Source organism: Pantherophis guttatus, chromosome 7, assembly GCF_059756535.1.
Source record: "Pantherophis guttatus breed Tessera chromosome 7, ASM5975653v1, whole genome shotgun sequence".
Classification (NCBI taxonomy): domain Eukaryota; kingdom Metazoa; phylum Chordata; class Lepidosauria; order Squamata; family Colubridae; genus Pantherophis; species Pantherophis guttatus.
Window position 1 is genome coordinate 30,232,294 of NC_142069.1, and position 25,616 is coordinate 30,257,909.

Consider the following 25,616-nt stretch of genomic DNA (forward strand, 5'->3'; position numbering starts at 1 on the left):
GGAAAAAGATGTTCTTTATCTGACTTCTGACCTAGATAAACAAAATTTCTATGTGTGGGTGGGGTGTGGGAGGGCAAGGAAGCAGGAAATAAGATTCTTGGGATCAGTAAAGTTACACAACCAAGCTATGAAAGGTTACCAGGTTACTACTTTAGTGCCCTTTCCTGTTCTGAGTCTCAATTCAAATCACTCTGCTCAGCTTTTTGCTGTTAATGAGCCATTAACTGAAAAGAATGATTGTATTTCTTATGTCAATATTTTAGTTCCAATGGAAGATAAAAGAATTCCCCAAATTTGAACAGAGTATTATTTCCGGCATAGGAAATGATCATTACTGGATTTTGAATCCCCTTCACATTGAATCCATTATGTTAGAATAACGCTGTGTAAAGTAATTCTGTATCAAGTGGAAAATTTCATTGGCTGGAGGTACCTGCCTTTTTCAAGTCTTTCTCATGTGTCATGTAACCCTTTTTAAAAAAACAATTCTCTGCAACCTTTGCAAATGTAGAATTTAAAAAAAATTGCTACCTTTTAAAAAATAGTTCCAGAAAGAAAATGAACAAAAACAGCAGAAACATATATAAATACAATCTATATTATCTCTATATCTTTATTTGTCGTATTTGCTTGTTTCCGCAAAGCAGTATAACATCACAAATAACAAAACAGAGACAACAGTTTGTCTCTGAACTCACATCAGTTATTACATGGTAGGTACAAAACTAAGTAACTCTGTCTTATTATACAGTCCCCCCCCCCCCCATTTATATACAAATATCTAAACTATATGGAAAAATAGTAAAAACAAAACTCGCAGTATGCTGCACGGCCAAAAAAACCCCAACCCCCAAGGAGAGAGAAAGGAGCTGATCAAGAAGCAGGCAGTCCCAATATTATTTTGATAGGACTCGTAAATAAGCACATGTATTAAATGGTTGGTCTCTAACTGAGATGGGCAATCGTTGACCAATCATCTCTTTCATCTCTTTCTTGTATGGATATAGAATAAACTCTTTCCATCACACAGCACTGGTGCTTTCATATGGCTCTAATTTTTAAAAAGTCACAATATTATTGGACCCAGGGTACTTGCTTTGTGGATGTCAAACTACTTAAAACTGCTTATAAGTTGCTTCAACGTAATCGGCTTGTACACATAGTATACATATATGTGGTATACATTAATACAAATAAAAAATAGAGCTCTCCCCAACACTGAAATATCGGCAAGTCAGCCACATTATTCACCCATTCTATTTAAAAAGGAGGCTAATGATGAAAACTTTTCACACGTGCAAGTATTAGCAAGGTATACTAAGAGCGAGATAGTTAGGAAAATTATTTGGAAGCAAAGTAGCACTGAAATAAATACCAGTAGAAAGACTGTGCATGCTTCAAACATTATTTGGAAGTGCATGAGAGGTTCTGCAATTCAATAAAGGAGTCTGACCTTGTTCAGGTTTTCAGAAGGTTGAAAAAAATGTTGTTGCTTTGTAAGAGTCACCTTAACTTCAATGAGTGTAATTCCTTAAAGCAGCAGCAACACTTTTCCTGGCTTCTACACAAGGTCAAAGCTGGAAAAAGATCCATCTTCTTTAATAAATAGCAGAAAAATGTTAATTTCAATGTCTCTTTGAAATATTGAGATCTTATGTCATCCTATTCAATAAAAATTCCCTACTGCTGGCACTGAAGGATAATTGAACTGACCTTACTCCCCAATTGCAGGGAGCTGAACTCCATAATTTATGCAAGAACAGTGCTCAACCTTCCTTGACTAAGAGTTACAAACATACTCATGTTACTTTGGCCAAAGTTATGTCATATATATATATCCATCCAGGATTTCCTGGCAAAGGAACTTCGCATCATAGTTCTGCTGCCACCGGTTATTTTAATTGGATATCAATTATCTGCTGACAGTTTGTGGAATTCTGGGTGCCCGGAACCAATGACAGGATTTTAAAAGTTAGCCCATATGAATATATAGTACAAGTCAAATTGAAGCAAGGCAGATGATTGTGTGTTTACAGAAACATGTTCCTGTTCTGTCTTCCTTTCTTCATATCTCAAGTTCTCAACTATTTCAGGCAGAAAATGTGAATGGAGCTTTTGTCCTCCATTATCCAAATCCTCTCCAATATCTTCTGAAAAAAGAGAAGTGCAAACCATAATGACAGCAGACACAACCACACTATCTGTCCAGGAAAAAATAAACAAACTTCAGCAAAGTTCCCAAGTCCACACAAACACATTTTGCCCAAACAAGTACAATTTGGACAAAGGATGCTAATAATTGCTGTAGAAATCTGTCTTTGCTATAATGTGGCGTGTGCGGGGGTCTCAGGTGAGAATATTAAGGCACAGAGAAAAGGAGCAATATAGTGAACCCCCCTGAGATCTTCATATTTAGAGTCTCCAGTGAAGGGGTTAGAAAGCACCATATGAAAAAGTGCCAAATAACCACAACATGCTGTGGGAGACCCAGTAGCTTAGAACAGAATCAGCATTACTGATTTCATAATCTATGCAGGAGACTCAGGAGGGGCCTAATGTTACCCCCCTTTTATGCAGCAATGTGTTAAACAGGCACAGTTATCACAACCACAACAGCAACAAAGATGTGCAATATATTGCAATTAATCTGATTGCCCTTTTCAGCTTTATAATGTGTCTGGCAAAACCAGTGGCAGCAGATTTTACTGCTTGCAAAGAGAGCCTGTGATTCTTAGACAAAAGATACATCATGCCTAATGAGATCAACATGTTTTAATCTCATGGGTTGTAGAAAATAATGGCGAAGGTAATACCCACACACCACATAGATATGTTTAGATCTCTTGGCCAGACTGGAAAAGAACAAGAGGAAGGGAAGGGAAAATGGAATGTTCTCCATCTTAGGTGAATTCCATCCCACTGCACTTAAAATTAACTATTAACATAGGTAAAATATTTACAGCAGAAAGGACAAATGGTAACTTGCTATAAATGTTATAGAATTTAAAGTCCAGGAGATGCATGGCTCAAAAACAGACAAGGCAAAAGAGATTTCTGTATTACTGCTTGTACAATTGCTCCTCCAGAAGAAAACACGAATGACAAAAGGCAACAGGATTCTAACAGTGCATACAATCACAAATTAAATCAATGGAGGGAAGCAGTCTTGCACATTTGGATTTGGTATCTAAGAAGATCGGATGAGGTCTAAAGAAAAATAATTCAACATGTCCCTCACCCAATATATATGTATATATAGGATGCATGCTTCTATTTATTAAGCATATGCATCCAGATTTGTACCTTGGGCAGCTTTCCCTGAAATTCTGGATCATTAGGTTCTTACAGAGATGTCTTTCTCTACAGATTTGTTGAAATCTTGTTTTGCAGAAAATATCTTGCAGATTCTTTTGAAATACTGGGCAACCCAAAATACCCATAAATGCTATATTTCACTTCTGCATAGGGAAAAAGATATATGGATTGTTTCAATCTTGTCCTTCCCCATTCACACTTTGGATCTTTTGCAAAGGCTAATTTCATATATCATAATTTGGAATACTAATTAAAATAAATCCTGGCCACAATGAAAAACTTAGTAGAACAAATTAACAGGGCAATAGCTAAGGATGATAGTCTATCCACAAATAATCAGAATTATGAGGGTGGAGATACCTTTTCATAATAGTGCAGAAAGTGCAGAAAGCAAATTATCTGCTAGTTTCATTTCAAATAATTTAGCAAGTGAATAAAGCCTCATTTCTTGGGAATCATTTGTCTGATTTTTGTAGTATTGCCAGCCCTTTGCCTTACAAATAACATAAAAACTATTCAAACATAATGCATTTTACTGATCTTATACCTCTGCTCTAGTCTACAATTTAGTGTTTTTTTTTTAATTTTTTCTTTATTAAGTGAAATGTGCACTAGTTAAGCTTTTAGAAAAGAAAGTCCATACCACCCGCATTAGCCATAATGGTCCTTGCTTACAATTGGCATCAGAAGGTGCCCAATCCTGACTTGAGCACCATGTAAAAAAGGAATATAATCTGTTTTCTGGTTCAATAAATAAAGGGAAGTTCTAGGCTATGGCATATTCCACCAACCCCTTAAAACTCATCATCCGAGCTCAAAAGCAGGGTCTTCTCATTGTCACGGACACCAGAGGTGCTATGAGAACGTGAAATGATGTGATTGCCATTCCGCCATGGTGGTCCATGTTCCAGGGTGGACTGCTGTGTGTATTGCTGATAGGCTGGGGAAAAATTATGAATAGCATCCTGGACGATGTCGTGGGGGTTCATGGTCTCCTTAAGGCTGCTAGAGATGCTCTTCATTGGGGCACACCGTCCTAGAAAGAAACACCGCATATGAAAAATGGAAGCTTTTCTCCAGTTATCATATAAATCTTTCCAAAAACTACCTACAGCAGTTTCTTCTGGTGCCCATACATTAACAAGGGCATGAATTAAGCAGGAATTAATTTTGACAACTAAAAAATTTGGATACTATCTCAAACTAGGAGTGAACGTATTTTAAGAACATTTTGGGGTTTTTTTCAGTTCTTTCATAAAAAATATCGACTCCAACTCTAAATCTTATCTTTGAAAGCCATCCAAAGTCAATTTTCTTAAATAAATACATAAAACTGTAAAACTTATTTATTTAGCATATAATTTGAAGTGAGTGGGTCATTTTCTTGTTGCTCCTGTTTTTAAAGAAAAAAAAAAGGGGGGGTCTGTAAATTGTGAATCACCTAGAGCCGTGATGGCAAACCTATGGCATGCATGCCACAGGTGGCACATGTAGCCATATCAGTGGGCATGCGAAGTTGGCAAATGGGCCGTTTTCGGCCTCCGCAGAGCCTCCAGCGGGGGGGTGGGCAAGGCCGTTTTTGCCCTTCCCAGACTCCTAGAAAGGCTCTGGAGCCAGGTGAGAGAGAAAAACGGGTGTACTGGGCCATCACATGCCAGGAGCGGGTGGGGGTGGGTGGGTCGTGCATGCATGCATGGGGGTGGGGCGCATAGAATTATGAGTGTGGGCACACATGCATGGGACACTGCCCCCCACCCCGGCCTGGCACGCAATGGCAAAAAGGTTAGTTATCACTGACCTAGAGATCTATCAGAAATTAGAAAATTTGTATTTTGCCTACCAATGGTGTAGATCAGGGTCCTCAACCCAGAGGCCACGGACCAACCCTGGTCTGCAGCATGCCAGAAACCAGGCCACGCAAATGAGCAAAGCCCCATCTGCGCACGTGCGGAAAATATAGGCAGTGTGCAAAACCTGGTCTGCGGAAAAATCTCTTTCTATGGAATCAGTCCCTGGCACCCAAAAAGGTTGGGGACCGCTACTGTAGATCACATGCAGTTAGAGAAAAATAATAATAATGTTTTTGCTACTTTTATTCACAATATGTCAATTATGATTGAACTAAAATATTAAAGTAAAAGTAAAAAGATCGTCGGGATATTTTGGATAGTATGCTATGTCAATTAAAGAAACAAAAGCAGTGATAACCTATAGTATAGATAATTTTCAGAGGTGTGGACATATTACAGCTAATCCTTAATTAACACCCATAATTGAGACCTGCAACTCCGTTTATAAGTGAAACAGCAACTGACTGCAACATACGATTTTACTTTGGTGTTCGCCCTTAATTCCACTGGAAGTACACAAACAGCAATCGCGTGACTGTGATGATCATAAATTGATTGCAAAGTTGCTTTTTTTAAAAACCAGCATAAATTTAATGGTCACTAAATGAGGCAGTTAGTAAGCGAGGACTACCTGTAATCTATTGCAGCAAAAGCAATAGAGTTTCAGATCGTCTTATATACTAATACTTTGATACTGAAGGTGTATTGAGTCATATTGTGTGCAAACCTATTAGAGATGCTGATCTCCAGCTGTAGGTTTTTTAAAGTTTTCATTACAGCTGTTCCTATCAGGCAGAACTTTTGTAGCATTTGGGAAATATGTTTAATGATACGTTCCACTATTTCCCCAAAGTACAAATATTTGCTGCTTCTAACATGATTTAGGAGAAGATTTAGGAGAAATAGTGCAGGAAGCTGAAGTGTCTCAACAATGAAGAAACAAACAAGTGCAGAGAGAGCTTGGCACCTACCATATGGACCATATGATGGAACAGCTGCGCCAGATACCAGAGCCCAAAGCAAGGGAAAGAGAAAAGGAGGAGAGAAAAAAAAGAGGAAGATATGGGAAACAACAGTCTGAAATGGCAAGCAATTCTCAGGTTGTATAGCAAGTTGGATTCTTTACTCTCGCCCTCCACCCAATTTCACCAAAACTCTTGACCCAGAACTCTTACTCAAGCAATTCAGTAAAAAAAAAAAAAAAAATCTATACAATCAATTCTGAACAGCACAATAGAAATACCAATAAAGGAGAATATTTGTTGCTCAGGGTTGAAATGAAGGAGGTCCTTGGGGCTCTCTGAGCTTGGTTGTTTTCTTGCAGTTGTTTCATTACCCAAACAAGGTAACATCATCAATGCTAGTAAGGAGTGGGGTTTGTTCTTAATTTATATTCCAGTGGCTTGCCCTGTCAGTGTTGGTGGGAGTGGTCTTGGTTATTCTTTGATTGACCTGTTTACTATTAGCTTGTTCTCCAGTTCCTTGATTGAAGTACTGTTTACTTCTTTGACACCAAGATTAACATCAGACCAACAATCAAGAAGTGAACAATACTGCAATCAAGGAACTGACAAACATGCTAACAGCAAATAAGCTACTCAAAGAATCAGCAAGACCATTCCCACCAACACTGACAGGGCAAACCACTAGAACAGTGGTCCCCAACCTTTTTATCGCCGCGGACCAATCAGCCTTTGATAATTTTACCGTGGCCCGCTGAGCGCGCGCAGGGGTGGGGGGCGTTGTTCGCGACGACACATTGATTGTTTATATATCAGATTGTTTTGATTAAACAAGCTTTGGGCCACACGTGCGTACCTGCACGGGGCTCTCTTCCCTGGAGCCTTTGCGCACGGCCCAGGAGCCTTTGCGCTGCAGCGTTCATGTCCCCCGGCCGCTGCAGCGATCATGTCCCCCGGCCGCTGCAGCGATCATGTCCCCCGGCCGCTGCAGCGATCATGGCCCCCGGCCGCTGCATCGATCATGGCCCCCGGCCGCTGCGCGGCCCGGTGCCAGGTACTCCACGGCCCGGCACCGGTCTGCGGACCGGGGGTTGGGGACCACTGCACTAGAACATAAACTGAGAGCAAACCTCACTCCCTACTAGCACTCATGATGTTACCTAGTTTGGTAATTAAACTGCTGCAAGAAAACAACCAAGCACAGAGAGCATCAAGAACCTCTTATAATAGAAATAAAAGCACTCACCCCACTTTTAATATTAAAAAAAGAAAAAGAACACAAGACTTGTGATGCTGACTGTCTGTATTTATATCCTTGGAGATGTGTTCTAGTGATCAAAATACTACTTGGCTTTCCTGTACCTTCAATATTTCTACTCTCTTCATTTTAAGACTGTTATTCCAAAACGACTTCTCTTATTTTACATAGATGCACAATTCAACAGGGATATGCCTTCTAATCACCTTTTGTTCATTTCATAATCTATGTAGGGGAGTCCTTAAAAGTCTAGAAAACTGCTGGTGGAGCTCACAGGACAGTGACCTATAATGCTACATAAAATTGTCTTTTACCTCTATATAGCCGTGTTCAGGGAAATGAAAACCAGATCTGGTACTAATTTATGTACAAATACGACAGAAGGAAAAAAATTCTACTTTTCAAATGAAGTATTCAGAAAGTGAATTAAGTCAGCTGTTTATTGCAAATTCAGTAATGACCTCCATACCTTGCGCATCAAGGTGCTTGTCTGCATAGACCTTGTAGGTGAATGCATGCCGCAGAGCAATAGCTGCAAAGAACATTTCCACGCAGATGATGAAATCCTGATAGCCAGCCGCTACGGTCCCCACAGATACATTGGCCGAGCGGATCTTAGGGATTGCACCACACTTCTCCAAAATGGCCAATAGCATCCCTGAAATGAAAGAAATATTCTGAAGTGTCTTTCCCTCATGTATTCATTTTTACATTTTTAATGAGGATTATTATTAATTGCTGATATCTCAGTACAAACATTTCTCATTAAGATTATCACTGATTTTGGTTCATGTTCTCATTTATTTTGTTAAATCTTTTTGCTTAATGTATTTTGTTTCATATTCTCTCTCCCCCCCCCCTTTGTTTTTTTTGTGGGGAAGGGCATGCAGCTTCTTTCATCTTGAAGACATGGGATCATGGTTTTAAGTTATAGAAAAACAGAAAGATAAGAATGGTTTAACAATGAAGCCAATTATCTAGAAAGTTACCCTTCATTTATGGTGTTCAAGAAAACCCTGGACAGCTACATTGTGTAGATGATTTAATTTGGATTACTGCATGAAGCAAGGAGTTGGACTCTGATTTAAATGTCCCTGTGTTTTTCTTCTATTACAGTTTATTCCAAATCTCAAAATAGAATATAACAATATAAAATAGAGTGTAACATATACTTAGTGATCAACTTTATTTTTAACTTCTGGATGCAATTAGTAGTAAAACCAAAAATGAAAATAAATTAACTAGTTAACTGTTAAATGTTTGGTGAGGGAGGTGTATTTTTACTTCTTCCTAAATGATGGGAGCCAAATGCAGCTCCTGAAGGCAGTCACTGCATACAATCAGCTAAAAGAAAGTTGCAGTTGACACATTATCCAGAATTGTGCAAAAGTGCTCCTCAGTTGCAAAATCAGTGATAGTTGGGGGTCATGGAGAACTCCCAAACTGTAAATCTACTCTTTCTGGGGGATTCAAACCCAATCCAGAGATAATCTCAACCCCAGAGTCAAACTTTCTCCTTACCAAGAGCACCTCTGTTTTCCCTGGGTTGAATACCAACATTTTTTTTCAACATACAGTTCATTATTGAGATTTAGTCGGTGTTAAAAGGTAATTATTTCTTCTTTGGAGTTAGAACACAGGGAGCAGTTGAGCTGGCTAGCATCCTATTCCAAAGAACCAAATGATCTCTCCCAGTAGTTTCTCATGTGGAATAGGAAATAAGACAGAACTCATGACCTAGATTATTAAACCATACTTTTCTAGAACCACTTTCTATACTTCAGATAACAATAATGATCTGAATCACTGCAAACAAGAGTCCATGTCTGATGGCCTAAAAGAGTAAACTTTAAAAAAATCAGTTCATATCAGAATCTGTTTAGAAAAGACACTGCTGATGATATATCTTTAAAAAGTTTAAAAAACTCTTCTATGTCTGTTTATACCATCCAAAGTCTGGAATGATGACTAATCAGACTCAGAAAAGTAATTATTTATATTATACAAGACATGATGTCAAGTTTTCCCTAGCCAATCCAGGCTTTCATTTGTGATGTTTTTATGCTAATTTGAACATAAAGCAGATATGATAACCAGTGGTTGATTATATATATTGTGTACTGATCCAGAAGGGATGCTAAATTCAAATGGTGGATTTATTGCATGAACTACAATGAATAAACTTACGTATATAATTCTAAAAACTGCTACAGGACTGATTTGTTTATTTAGCACCTTCTATTCATGACAATTGGAAATAATCTGATTCTCAAACTGCCTGGCACTTGACTGAATGAATTGCTTTATTACACCAGAGTGGAACCAACTGAAAGGATTAAAGAAGAGGTCTGAATTACAACTGAATTATAAATGAAGTTAACATACAAAAATGGCATAGGAAATTAAAATGTTCCCAATTATTTGTGCTTGTGAGTTGTAAGCATGTACATCAATACCTCACCTTGCCAAAAGGACAGGAAAATAACAGACTTGACCATGAAAAATTTTAGGACAGGACTATAAGGACTGAGAAGTTCACGGGTGGCAAAATAGAAGAGGAAGAGGGCATACAAAGCCAAGCTGACTGAAATATTGTAAATGATTGTCACATAGAGATATCCACTTGTGACACTGGAAAGGAAAGAAAAGAACATGTCAGATGTTTTTAGTATTGTTTATCTTAAGAAAAGTTACATTATAGACTTTCTCTTAGCCAAATATACTCACTAAACAATGGGCCACTGCAAAGTGGCACACACAGATTAATTATTTCTATAATATTATAGTAAAGCCAATTAAAAACATTTTGAATTGTCCTAAAAAGAGTAAATCGTGATGTTTTACTGAACAATGAAAACAGTGAAAATGAAAATTAGGGAAATGGCCTTATGACTGAATCTGCATATAACTACACCATATTCCAAGAGGTTTATTACGGCAGCTACATTCAACTCAATGGCTACTGGATTATGCCAAAAGGCTCTCTCTTTTTTTGCCCCACTCATTAGTTACATCTATATGAACTGGGTGATTCCATCATGCCTTAGGATTTGGATGGCAGCAGGTTGCTAATAATGCTTAACTACTATTTCTCCCTGATGCCAGAATCAGGTAGAACTGTGCAGATGCTGGGAGAGTGTCTGCAGACAAGAAGAAGTCTACAGAGTTATCACAGAATGGACAGCTAGGTTGTTGGAAGAAATATGATTTAGGAATTACCATACATTATGCTGGTTTTAAAGAAATAATATTAGTAGGCAACATATATCTAATCTAAATTCAAGTTGTTGGTGATAATGCTCAAATTTGTAATGCTCTGAGGCTTTGGTGTCTGAGGAAGTATTAGATTCTGTATGCATTTGATGTATTAAGCTCTGCTAAGTGGTTTTGCTCTGTATAGCATCACTGGGTACAGCACAGCGTGTGAAGTTTTTGACTGTGGCATCTGAATTATGGAATGTAATTCCCCTTTCCAGAAATTAAGTCACTGCCAACACTTCTTTTGTCCTGAAGTCAAATGAAGATCATAGGATGCTCATCTAAGGTTTTGAATTTAAGATCAGCTCTATTTATATTATGGTTTATTGTGATTTATTTGTTTTATTCTGTCTGGAGCCTACTAATATAAAGCGCTTATATTCACATAAATATAAATATATACCATGCATAAATATAGGGCCTCGAAGTATCTGAAGAAATACTAAATACTAATTACAGGCGGAAAAACATGCATGCTTGTCAAGTACAGAATCAATATACTGTTTTTTACCCCTATCTTGTGCCCATCCAGTCTCCAATAATATAAAATATGCCAAAATAATTATTTGGCTCTGATCTTTCACTTCTACATCTAATACTATTATTATTATTATTATTATTATTCTACTCTCTCTTATGCACTTAGCCTTCTTTTGTTCTCCCAGTTCTTACGGAAAGCATTCATTTTTTACTAAAACTAGTTCCCATTCAAAGCTTTGTTTTGCTGCTCAGTGACTGAAATAAAGACATGACTTGCTTCCACATGTCAGGTATGTGTTACTTAACAAAGAATGTCTTTACAATTAAACTATTTACTTACTCAAAGTCTCCATCCTGGTACTTTCCAAATGCCTGAAGAACAACTGTAATAATTGCCATGAGGGGCTTCACCACACAGAACTGCAGCGTGGCCTGGAGGAAAGAAAAATAGAAAGGCAGACAAAATGAGGATAAGAAAGAATATACAGATGTAGACTTTCTTAATCTTTTCCTTTACGTGTAATTCCCAATACTGCTGTCAAGGTTGACTAGCAAAACACCTTTTTCTGCTTACAGCTTGACAACGAAACATGGGAGGGGGGAGGGGTATGTGTGGGAAGCTGGGAGGCTAGAAGGAATTTAACTTAGCCATTTGCAGCTTGACAAAATTGTACAACCCCAAGGCTGTGAGCTGAAGATGTCAACTTGCAAAGCTTTCAAGTTGCCATGAGCAGGAGGGAGGGAGAATTGATAGAGCTGATTGATTTCCCTAACTGAAGTGCATTCCATACATTCTTCCTGACCGCAATCAGAAGGAGGGTATTGGATTTCACAGCCAGCCAAAGTGGTTAATTGGAGAATGTGATTTATGACATGGCCGGAGAGGAGGGGGGAGACAGGGTCATAGGGGAAAATCTACGTGAGATTAGTTCTAACTGCATCCGAATATTGCCAAAATGGTGCTCCTAATAAATTACTGTATTTCTTTTGAAGTTCGGCTCATGGCTCATGAATTAATTAGGGCATCTTTCGGAAACTTCACAGAAGACTTTTGAAAGGTGCAAACTGTTTTCCCAAAATAAAATGCTTGACCTGGATTGGTGGACAATGGACACTGGGCAGCCTGGGAAATCATAATAATGCACATCGCACCAAAACCTTTGAACTGACGTTTCTTCTTCCATGCCTGTATCAATCTATCAGTAAAGTTTTACTCTTGGTAATAAAAATGTCCCAGGAGTTTCTTTTGCTGTGCATGCCAACGGGACAGTTGACAATTGCCCACCAGCAGGATTGGGAATTCTGAAACTGTTGTCCCAATGCATCTCAACGGCACAAAACTGGGTTCTTTAAACAGCTCTGATCACCTACTTTCTTTCATTCTTCTGTTTAAGCAGATGGTTTGAATACTAATTAACTGTACTTTTTAAAAAAAATTTGATTTATATGCCGCCCTTCTCCGGAGACTCAGGGCGGCTTACAATGTGTTAAGCAATAGCCTTCATACTTTTGTATATTTATACAAAGTCAGCTTATTGCCCCCACAAACTGGGTCCTTACTTAAGGTAAAAATATGACTGATGTGACTTCTCTGAATTGAATTCTAGAATAGACAATCAGACTTTGCTTCATGCTTGATTCCCAAGGTGGAAAAGGTGGGAAAAAGTCCATCTTGGAGAAGCAGAACTATAGTCTATAAGGCAGTTCAAGAAATGTCTCAGAAACCATTTCTGTAGCACATATCCATATAAGTTATTCAAAGCTGAGTTCAATTCAAAAGCAAATTTTGTGAATAAAGTACACAAAAAACTGCCTTCAATTCAAAGAACCCTTGACTACACAAAAAATTAGATATTTCACAGCAATATAGACTCTGAAATAATTCTTTTACAAACATAGATTAATACAAATACAATTAATACAGTACTTAAAATAGCAGACTAAAATTCGAAAATACATCAGGGAAAAAACCCTGTCAGATTCATAGATAACTTTGTACTCCTGTCCTATTTATTGTCAGATGCATAAACCTAGCAATAGGCAAGATCATGTACCATACAGACTAAGGTACTAGATCTTTGGGAAGCCTGTGAAATGATTCAAGTATGGGAAATGTTAACTGTATGTCTTGGATGCAGCTAAATGTAAACTAGGTCTAACAATCACAGAAAAATCCAAGGATGAGTAGGACTACCATATCAACAGACAACCTCTAGATAGTATCTCTGAGATATAGAAAAGTTTACTTATTTGTTGCCATTTTGTGTCGTCCTGATATTTTACAGCCTAGATAGAATGACCCTAGTGAAACCATAAGATAATTTCAAAGGAAGTACTTTTTTATAATATACCGACTAGAAGCTGCCCATTTAGTCAGACAAAAAAGAAAGTCAAAGAAAAGGAAAAGTTTGTTTTTGATAATTCTTGAGTGATGATCATAAGACTTGAAGAGATTAAAACTGAAGCACAATCCAAACAGTGAGTCATAACCAACTTGTGAACTGGAAAATGTCAAGCTAATTGTTAAACTGTACATTTGAGCTTCTTCTTCTTCAGTCTGGGTGCTGTTTAATCATTTTCCTGTAGCCCAATCCCACAAGTGTTTATTTTTAAACACTTCCTCATGAAAAAAGTATTAAGACATAGTGGAAGAACAAGTGGGAGCAAATGACCTACACAACTACCCAGTCATCAGGCAGATGTCTGACAAAGAGACAAATCAAAACCTATGATGGGTCTTCGGAATCTCTTCACCTATCACTGTCTGAGACCTAAGAATGCCATTTTTGCCCTAGGCAAACAGAATGCCAGGAGCAAGCACACAGCAGCTCCTTGTTCCTAGAAATGAAAGGAATGATGATCCAGTCAAACCTGTAGTTTCAACAGTTGTTTTCAAAGAAACCCTTTGTTATCCATGTAAGCAGTGTAATACATTTCTTCATGCCAATCTTTTGAGTTGTAAACAAAAATTAAAGGATCACAACCTTTTCGTTATGACCTGTCTTCTTAAGCATATACTGTTCAGCATACATAAACATTAAACATATTCATTTTAGTATTCACAAATTACTACTTAAACTATTAAATTCTTCAGCAATTTGTCACTAGTAGCTAGTTGTGGAAGAAGAGCGAACTCAAAATAATTACAGCAGTAAAAGCAGTAAGTCACACTAAAAGTTATGCATGGTTAAATCATACAATGTTTCTACTGTTCCCATGAAATGGATATGACTGCCAATATCAATTGGTTAAAATGAACAATTACTTCAGAACAACCTTCCTGATATTCAGTTATCTTACTGTTCCTGCTCAAGTATCCTTATTTTTTCAGTGAAATAGCAAGTCAGTTTCTTCTATTGCTGGAAGCTTCTGGAAGAGGTAGAGCTAACTGAAGATGTCTCTGAAAAAGTGAAGCCAACAACTGCAGGAAAGACCAAGGAAGTGGTGAGTAGACCTGTTCATTGAAATCTCTCTGGAGACAACAGTAAGTCACCCATGCAGAGATTTCAGGATGATTTTTTTTTATGGATTTGTGTGTCGGGAGATAATGGGATTAGCTATCTTGCTCACAAGTGCAGCAGAGACTTTCAAAGGACACAAAGTTTGTAAACTTCATTTTCTAATCACTCTTAAAATCACTCATTAACCACTTCTAAGTTATTAGTGACTTTTAGAATGACAAGTTTGAAAATGTCAGGTGAGTCTATGTTTAATCCTGAACAAAAGAAAACTTTAATTATAGGCTTAAGAAATTAAAGAGCCTTAACTAAACAACAAAAAGCTAAATTTATATCTTAGAGAGATATAAATGGACCAGGGGTCCAGATAAAATTGGAACATTGAAACTTTTACAAAATCATTTTGAAAATAATTATAAAGTACAAGCTACTCCTCACGAGAAATAGATCCTGTTTTGATTTTTATAAGATATAGGCATAAATAAACAATTTCATGATTTCAAAAACAGGGTCAAAAACTAGAAGAGCATAAAGATTTTAGGCAGAGGAAAGATATATAGGTCTGAAAAATGATTATGACAATAAAAGTACTGAAGAGATTTCTGAAGAATGAAATCAGAAAATAGTAGTTGCAATATCAATAATGTCAATAATAATATTTCTTCTATGGATGGATGATGTCCAAAAATATTATTGAAGAAATGTCAGATGTGAAACAAATTTTATCTGACAAAACAAGAGATGGTATCAATACTGGATTTATAACTGACAAGGCAAAGAGAATGATTCAGAAAAGGATCTTTCACGGAATCTACAAAAGAAATTAAAAAATTCTGTGCAATGGGACAAGTAAGAAATAAAAAAGAATCAAATCCTACAACAAAGTTTGAATGAACTAAAGATTAAGACTGCTAAAAGCAAAAGGAAGGAACAGAATGTTACTTTTGCTTTATTGAGCATAAAACAAGATATGCTGTTACTTCTGGCTACTTTTTGGAATTTCTGCTGAAAGGTGATAAACATTTATAACTTTAGACAGGGTGAAAAGTTATTAAATTACTAAATTTGTTATACATTTGTTGTTACTGGAAGTCATTTCTCTTATTTCCTTTATTATATTCTCACTTTTCCCTTTCTCTTTTTTCTCTCTTTCCTTGCACTTTCTATTGTATTAGTTTTTATTATTACAATCAAAATTCTTAATAAAATTATATACCAAAAAAATTAATTCAATTGTAAGGCTCATGGCTGAAAACTGAAGTGACAGGTCACATCAGTGCAGCTAGTGAAATTTCAATCCATAATTTCCTGTTCCATAACTCGCACTTCATTTACACAAACTCATGGCTTAAATGGAAACTAAATAATTTTGTTTTTTCTTAGTTCTAATTTTTAAAGTTGTCACAAAAGGAGGACTAATTCCCATAACTACTTCAGGGATGCAATGCTACTGGTTCGCACCGGTTCGGATGAACTGGTAGTGATAAAAGCTACCCATTTGTCTGAATTGGTATTTCCAACAATCAGCTGTGCCGCGCGATTTAGATTCTTCGCTAGAAAGCAGGAAATCCTGCTTTCTAGTGAATCTAAATCGTGCGGCACAGCTGTTCCCTCCTCGCTGTTCTACTTACCTTGTTAAGCCTTCTTTTTCTGTACGAAGCGCACATTTGATGTGCACTGTGTATGTGCGCACGTGCAGTGTGCATTTGGTGTGCAATGCACATGTGCACAGCGTGCTTTTGGCATGCATGCACACATACACAGCGTGCTTTTGTCACGCATGTGCACATTCACAGTGTGCTTTTGGCACGCATGGACATATGCAGCATGCTTTTGGCATGCATGCACGCATATGCAGTGTGCTTTTGGCATGCATGCTCGCATGCGCATGCTTTTGACGTGCATGCACGCATGCGCAGTGTGCTTTTGGAGCGTACCACGCATGCGCGGGAAGCGAACCAGTGGCAATTCGCAGAGGATTTCACCACTGAACTACTTGTATGATTTGAAATTAAAATACTATGATAGAACAAAGAAAGAATTTCCTGGATACATCCACTCATATTAATCAATACTGGGTCAAACGTCTAGCAATGAGATAAATCTTAAAGAATCTCAAGAGATCCCCCTTGAAATATGCCATGGAGGGGAAAAGAAAAACACTATGATAGTACTCAGTTTTTCAGTTTGATACTGTTAATCCATACCTGTTTACAAAATCTCAGAAAACCAATCGAGTATGTCTTTCCCCATAAGCAACAAGTCCCATACATGCAGCTGGACCTAAAAGCAACAGAACAGTAGGTCAAATTAGAACAAAATAAAATTTTATGTGGAACTGGTTTAATAAAATAAATATATGTTTATTCATATAACAAGGGAATGACAATGTGGTACCACTTTTAAGTAAAATATATCAAAGAGGCAAATAAATAAAATAGGCACACAAACATTTCTTTCATCATGCTTTTCATGCCAAATTAAATCTGGAAGATTCAATATTCCTTTTACTACTCTAAGACAAAACTTTCACTTATTTCAACAGAACTGCACTACATTATTTGTATTTCTAGAGTATTGCAAATTCCACAAGTTCTCAGTGTGGAACCTGTTAATTTCAATGTTAATTTGAAATAGAACAGAAATGGCGTTGCACAATGTGAATGTTTAAAATTAAATTCTGGATGGATTAAGAACAAAAAGGCTAATAATATTACAATCCAATCCAATCCAATTAATCAATTAGCTGAAGGCAGATATTGATATGATAAACAAATTTTGTTCAATATCAGGGCTAGTTTTTATTACTAGTTTCTTTTCATTTTGGATTCCTTATATGTTTTATACTTTCTATATATCACAAGCGTTGCAATTAGGTGGCTTATAAATATAAATCACCATCTCCTTGTAGAGTGCTCCTTGTAGAAGAGATAGAACAAATGCTATAATTAATATCTATCCAGTCTTTTCCCCACCAATAGAGAATAATTATATTGCAAAGTATCTGAAAGAAGTGCCTTACAAAAATATGGGAATACAAATGAAGCATCTCTCTTGGAATCATTAAAGCAGCTGCATCCTTTGCAAGAGTTGAAACAGTTTTCAGCTGTAAAAACCTTGCAAAAGGCAAACATTCTTGAACTGTTCAAAGTGACTGCTTCATTCACAATCCATATGGCACAAAGCACCTCTTTCAAATTTCCTGCAGTCCTAAAACATATAAAATATGCATATGTATATATTTAGATACCAGATACTCACTCTATAGGCTTTCCTCTAATCTCAGACATGATAGAACTCTCTCCACCTAGGTACTCATAGCAGAGGCTAAGAAAATTATAGATGACAAAAGCTGCAAAAAAAGAAAGAGGGAGGAAGGGAGGAAGAAAAAAGAAAAACACATATTAAGTAAAATATTACTCAGTATAAGCAAAATGTCACTGTAAGAAGAGGTCGCTGTAAGAATGAGTTTTTGAAAAATACCCTTCATGATTTTTGCATGTGCTTGTGATTTTTTAAAAATCTGCTGTTTCAATAATGGAGTGTGCTCTTTTAAATGGCTCATTTTAAAAAACGATTTAGAAATATGATGGATGCTGCTAAACACTGTAATATGGAAAAGCCATTATTGGCAGCTACAGCTATCATAGCTGAAGACAAAATGATTTGCCTGTTGCCAGGGCTAGCAGAATAAACAGAAATGGTAGGGAAAAAGCAATAAGGAAACCTATACAGCATTTCATAATACACCCATCCATGTATGTAATGATCATTAAATGAAATTAGAAAACAATCAATTAATGCTTCCATTAGACAAAATTTATCTCAAAATTATTCTGACTGAAGCACCTTCAGCAAGCAAGTCAGATTCTACAGACAGTGATCTCTATGTTCTCTAAAAAGAAATCCAGGCCAGAATTTTAGATAACTGATGCTTAACTATTCAAGCAAAGATGTACATAAAACTCATGATCCACTGTTATACTGTCAAACCAGCCATTGTGAAATTAGTTATGAATTCTGAGCATTGATTTGTTCTTTTAGAAAGTGTTCTGCAACCAAAAGAAAAACTGCAGCATTTAATAAATAACATGTTCAGATATCTTTTTCAGTGCAACGTAAACATATTTTTAGAATCATAGTGCTCCCTAGTGTCTGTGACATTGTTAGTATGTTCAATAAAGAAGTGACTTAACAAGGTTTCTTATCCAAATACTAGTCAGCTATTACATGGGTAAACTTGTTCATAAAAATAATAAAAATCTACCCGTTAGGATAAAATAGTGTATTTTAGCCTGATTATCACATTTCAAAGAACACAGAAGGTTAACCCAGCATTTAAAAGTTCTTATAAAGAGAACAGTATAGTTTCTGCCCACCTAGAATATTAGTAGTTTCCCAGCACTCATCATATAATTTGGTGAGTTTCTAATTCAACTCTGTCTCTCATCCAAAGGGAGTAGATGCCACCACCAAAGCATTGTAACAGCTTGCACATTTATTTTCAAAAATTATTGAGAATACATCAATGAGGCCTTTCAGCATTTGAAATGTCACATACTGCTATCAACAGTATAATTAGGTTTAGTCTTAGTTAACTGAATAAACTGTTATGAAATAATAAACTTCAAACAACATATGCTAACTTTAACACAACATATCTTCTCAAATAATAAGCAGGTATATACAAAAGTATGAAGGCTATTGCTTAATGCATTGTAAGCCGCCCTGAGTCTCCGGATAAGGGCGGCATATAAATCGAACCAATAAATAAATAAATACATAAATACATAAATAAAAAAAAAAAGAGAGTGTCATTCCTTTTTTGGACCCTATTTTATTTGTCCAGTATTTAAGCTATGGTATATTTTCCCAGTTTATTTTTGGCCAATTTACTGTTTTGCCAACGGATTGTTGCTCGATGTTTCAACTATCATATGACATACTGAATTGCAGATATGAGGGTCTTAATTTTTTAATCCTGTAATTATGTTGTGTGCTCCTCAATAATAAACACTAAGTATATGGGCCTACTGCAGATGCCACTATGATTCAGTTCCATAGTATTTACACGCAACTGAGATGACATGTGCAGGATGATGGCTCTTATATACTTCCTTCTTTGAAAAGAATAAATAGTAAAATGACATGAAGGAAGGTAGGTAGGAATGAATGCCTTCTTGAAAGTATTTGGGTGACTATCAGAGGAAAAATAAATGATACTGCCATAGGTGTGTACTATAGGACACCCAACCAAGCAGAGGAAATAGATGAACTCTTTGCTAATAAGTTAGCCGAGGTGAGCAGGAAACACCACTAAAGTAACGAGATTTTAACTATCTCTACATCAACTGGGAAACAAACTCTGCAGTGAGTTGATGAAACATATTTCTTCTTATGTACCTAGCTGACAACTGTGTCACCTGAAAGGTGGAGGTGGGAACTAGAGAGGGTCAGCTATACTAGACTTAATCCTAACTAATAGGGATGAAATGATTGAAGGAGTGGAAGTCTTAGGAATTTTGGGGCAAAGTGAATGTAGGAGATAACCAGGCTGAGCCTGAGAGACGGGTCAAATGCGTCCTCAATCATGAGTCCCTTCACACCAAGGTATCTAAATCCAGCCCACCTTGAATTCCATTAACTTTTATCTACCGCCAACTTGCTTTGACCGGTAGTAATTCAGATTCTTATAGAGAGCTTTAGCATACAATAAACCTATATTTTCATTTGAACTGCCTGGATTCCTGATATCCTGTGTTTGACAGTGACCAGGTTATACTAGAATTTGCCACATGTAGGCATAGGTGACTGAACAAAGTCAGACCTGTGTTTTAGACATTAAGAGAGATGACTTCAACAAACTAAGAGAGAGATTAGGAATGATTCCATGGATGGAAATCCTAGAAGAAAAAACAGTTCAGGATGCATGGGAACCTCTGAAAAACGAAAATACTAAAGGCCTAAAAGAAAAACGAAAGACACCAGATGAGACCAGCATGGTTGTACAAAGAGCTCTCTGACAAACTGAGGCACAAGAAGGACAAGTATATAAAAATGGAGAGAGAGAGACACATAACTAAAACAAAATTAATAGCTCAAATCTGTAGGGATGGAGACAGGAGGGCTGAGGCTCTGAATGAACTAAATCTTGCAAAACAAATTTGCCAAAAATAACAAAAATAGTTTATTTCAATACAAGAAGAAAAGTCAAGGAAATGATCTGTCCACTAATGGGAGAAGATGGTAAGAAGGTGACCGGTGGATCATCTTAATTCCTTCTTTTCATCTATCTTTACAGAAAAGGGAAAAATAGCCCAACTTATCAATAACAGCACAGTGGGAGACAGAACAGGGATGCAGGTCAAAGTAGGTAAGAAATAATGCTATCTCCTTTATCCTCCTAGAAAGTAGAGATTATTTACGATAATGTATTTATTTATTTATAAATAACAAACAATATAAAAGCAGTAGTCTATCATAAGAGGACCCAGATTATTGGGGGCAATATATTGACTCTGTAAACAGATTAGAGACAGCTATAAAAGCACTATAAAGTGGCATATAAGTCTAAATGCTATTGCTATAAGATGCTTCAACAGGATACAACAACCTTATGTCTGTTTTACCCAGAAAAGAATTAACTTCCAAGAAGATATAACCTGTTTCCCCCAAAATACGATTGCATGGAAAAGTCTGCAAATAGCTTGGCCACAATATTTTTTATTATCAAATATGCTTATTATTTACAAATTATAGAACTAATGTTTGTCATCAGATCTCTATCATCAGACCATGTTAAGAAAATTAAGAAACAAACAAAAAAGTGATGGGGGGAAGGTGGAAGGAAGAACTGAATACATTTGGTTTGCATATATATTTTAACACTTAAAAAACATTTGACATTAAGTTCTGAATGTGTTCATTAACATTTGTATAAGGGAAGTCTTTCCCTAGCAAAATAAAAATAAATAAAAAATCTCCTTTAAAATGAAGACATTCTTCTCCTTGTCTGCTCTTGCACTTTCTAGAAACAGTTCTGAACAGTTCATGAGCACAAAACACAGAAAGGGAGGGGAAATAAACACCATTAACACACAGGATATTGAACTGGACAAAGTGGCAAATTTTAGAATGTGAACTGACCCTCCAAGCAGATGTTATGATGTTTGCAATCTCCCTAAGCGAAGCAAACGGAATAACAGCCGTTGCTAGGAGATGAGATCTACAGAACAACAGGCTTCTTCCTATGACTTTGTATTTATACATACATAGTAATAGATAGGAATGGGGACACTCAACCAAACAAAAATAATTTCTGACTGTGCAATTGCTTGATTTATATCCTGCCTTTCTGCAGGAGGCTTAGGACAGTTTACAAAAAACCGTGCATTCATTTCACTTGAATAACATAACTCTGTGAAGTAGGTTGGACAGAGAATATGTCAGTGGCTCAAAGTTACCTGGTGGGTGTATATTTCTGCCATTGGGTATCATATTCCAATGAATTGTTACCACTATGGAGGATTCTACATTTCTCTAAAAGAAAGAATTTGGGATCCTTCATAGTCTCTTGTGAAAATTGTCTTATTTCATCCCAAGTGATCCAAGCAAAAAAAGCATACCCCAAACCCTAAAATAAAGGAACACGGCATAATTACAGAAAGGAGAAAACTACAAGATAGGCAGATTCTGAAATCTCAAGCCATGCTTCAGGAATCCAGATGAATGAATTGGGTTCAAGTCTTGGAGGATTAGAGCAGGGCTACAAAATACATTAACAGTCAACAGATTTCAAGGGAGAATGTTTTAAGTGGTGTTCTCAGACTTTCAAGCAGCTGGTGTGTAGATGTGTTGCTCAGAAAACAAAAGTAAAAGCAATCATTCTCACAGAGCTCTTTCCTACAGTCACATATTTCTGTACATTTCAGTTCTTTGATATTTGATTGTTTTCTGCTTGGGCCTCTCTTGGAGCTAGAGGGTATGCTAGAGAATCTGCACTAGTGCTGTAAGAAACAAACCTCACACTTGGAGATTGGTTCTTTTTTAAGTCCTTATGTTTGGGCCTAGCTCTGGGGATATCTTGGTTTAGCCACCTTCTAATCATCCTCTTACTCTTAGGATGAGTCACCTAAGGAGGGCATGACATCAATTCCCTTAAAGAGCTTGTCTCAGAACAAAAAGATGTCATGCCAAATGTTTTAAAGATAATTATGTTCTGGAAATGAGAATATTTATTCTCTTGAATTGTGTGATCAAACTAACCACAGCATTTAAAAAAAAAATAGGAGCGACTTTTTTTTTTTTGCTGAAGATAACAAATACAAATGCATTATTTTTAGATTGATGGTTTTCTGTGTCAATTTCCTGCTCCAGGGGTTAAGAATGGCCCAACAGGATTCTTGGCCTAAAACTAATCAAGAAGAGCTATTTAAGCAAACTTGAGTTAAGTACCCTCAAGGGAAAGTCACCACTGAATGATTTTGACTTTAAGAAAAACTAAAACTGACCACCATCTAATATGTATCTTGGTCTTCCAAAAAGTGAATGTTATTTAATTCAGAGAAACGATAAGGAGGACCCTATGATAGGAGAAGCTGGTGGGAAAAGGGTCCTACAATGAGTAGACGTTCCTAAAAAAGAGGCATTAAAAACACAATTATAAATAACTTGAATAACAGAGAACATAAAGAAGCTGGGGTAGCTGAACAAAAAGCTTGCAGCAGACTTGAAAGCAAAAAACGATACACAAGAGACTGAAAAGAGGATGACATTTGTGTGATCATAAAGGAAGATAGGAAGCCTGGAATTGTAGAGCTGGAAAGAGAAAGCTCATAATGAGCTCAGCTTAGCAAAGGAGGCAGTGAATATAAAAAAGGTGAACATTTTTAGGTATGTCCAAAATAAAACAAAAATGAATTAGTCACTCAATAATGATGACAAAAGGTTAAAGAAACAAAAATGTAGAGCTTTTGGTTGCTATTTAATTCAGTCTTCTACAAACAAATCATACATGATCTACTATGATATTACAAAAGAGAGAAAAGGCAGGCCTGAAGCTTGAGTTAATACAAACACAGTCAGGAAATGTTTGTCTATTTTCAGTTACTTTAAATTTCCAAATGCTGGTTATTGGTTTCCTGAAATACTGAAAAAAACTTGATGTCCTGGTTCAATGCTGAACTTAGAAAAAAAAATCCATCCTTAAAATGTATATAAATAATTGCAATTTTTCTCCTTTGACTACAGCATTGGCCATAGGAGGACCTTTTACTTAAAAAATGTACTTTAAGGCAAAAGCTTGTTTACAAACTTGCACATACAGAACGTAACAAAACAAAACAAAAATAAACACTGGGTATTTGGGCCAGCCACTCCCTTTTAGCCCACCTAATTCACAGGGTTACTGTTGTGAAGAAACATAGGAGCCTGCTGAAATGAACCGTAGGACATAAACCAAATAAATAAATACAATGTTAATGGAGAAAATGCTCATAACATTTGCAGGTAAGTGTAAAATGTGATGGAATATCTAAAACCCTATTACTGCTGCTCTGTGAGTGAGATGGATGGTCTCTAAATTTGATAAAATAAATAATTCAAACATTCATTGGAGAAATGTCCTAAAAAGTATGAAATCTTGTACAATTCTTCACTTAGGAAACAAACATTAAATATAAGATAAAGGATTGGATTATCTTGTTAATAATGGAATATGAAATTTATGAAAAAGATCTTGGAATATAAGACAGCAGTGTGTTGTTTGCAAAGAAGGAAAAAAATCACTTCTATACTGTATCAATATATTTCTAAATTAGAAAAGAATTGTTCCCCTTGATTCTGCTGATTTGTCACATACTTTTAAGAAGGATTCAGAGTCTTTGGAACAACTTCTCAGAAAGGCAGTGGGGATGATTGGGAACTAGAGCTAGGATCCACAAAGAGAACTGGAAAGAGTTGGATATTAAATTATGATTAAAGGAGTACGATAGCATTCTTCAAGTACTTAAAAGAATGTTATATACAAGAACAGATACTCCTCTGTTCATCCTGAAATCCAAGCAGGACTTTGTGTCAGCCCCTCTGGAACCATCTGTGCTTCGCCGGGCAAAATACTACACGCACGCAAAAGGAATAAAGCCAGAACCCGGTTTAATCGTAGTTTACGCAGCGCTTAACAGTAGGTGCTGAAGCCCTATGTGGATCAAAGTTGGATTCGTTCATACACTGCTCGAGGGGTTTATAGGGTTTGTGTAATTATGTGTAATAGTGCTTTCTAATCAACATGTATCCCTCACAGCTGCCTAGTTTTTAAATCCGCCGCTTGTCTCATTTACTGCAGCTGCGTGAGCTGATGATGTCATCCTCAGTGCTGAATCCGCTGATCGGGTTGTCTTTATCCTTGGGCGCGGAATTGTGACGTTGTCTTCAGTTCATCTATCGATTGCTAACCGTCAACCCCCCCTTCCGTATACCGTCCGCCACCGTATACTACCATGTAGACTAAAGCTAAGCGTAGCACACACCCCTCCACCGTGCCATGTTGTTGTAAATTCATTCCGGTCATTTGTCGGCAGTCCCCTTGCTATGGGCTTTCTGCTGGCACTATGGCGCTGTGTGTCGAGGGGTACTTGACGCTTGACACTTTGGCATGAAATATTTGCTGCATGGGGTGTTTGCAGACAGCCCCCAGAAACAAGTGCCTTTCAGCTGCATGTACAATGGGGTTCTGTCCTGCACCCAGAGAATCTAGAATACCTGTCAGTTTATATCTAACTTCCTTTTCTACATAACAAGAAATATCTACTTACATCTCTTTCTCTATTGTAGAATATCACAAACTTTATTGGTTTTTAAAAAAAAGGCCTTTTCTCCCAATATCCCAATTGGCTACTTCAGAGAACTACAATTCTGGAATGCAGAAATTTATTATCAATAGGTGACGTACTCAGGGTGGGCTTATGGATATCTTATTATCTTGGTCAGAAACTGCATGTACTTTCACAGAATCAAATGTAAGAGAAACAACATATCA

The 25,616-nt window shown here is 36.8% G+C and overlaps 1 protein-coding gene across 2 annotated transcripts in view; it reads right to left on the minus strand.

The window, feature by feature from the left end:
• Positions 1–588: 588 nt before the first annotated feature.
• TMEM184B (transmembrane protein 184B) overlaps positions 589–25,616 on the minus strand; it is a 36,471-nt gene continuing 11,443 nt past the window's right edge. Inside the window, exons 4-10 of one of the 2 annotated variants that reach the window (XM_034403470.3) lie at positions 17,843–17,933; positions 16,789–16,864; positions 11,464–11,555; positions 9,847–10,016; positions 7,855–8,043; positions 6,137–6,160; positions 589–4,351 (exon numbers count right to left, since the gene is read on the minus strand). In XM_034403470.3, coding sequence (XP_034259361.1) covers positions 4,110–4,351; positions 6,137–6,160; positions 7,855–8,043; positions 9,847–10,016; positions 11,464–11,555; positions 16,789–16,864; positions 17,843–17,933 — 884 coding nt within the window. In that variant the 3' untranslated portion in view covers positions 589–4,109. The remainder of the gene's footprint in view (positions 4,352–6,136; positions 6,161–7,854; positions 8,044–9,846; positions 10,017–11,463; positions 11,556–16,788; positions 16,865–17,842; positions 17,934–25,616) is intronic. The other variant, XM_034403472.3, reaches the window with a different exon arrangement.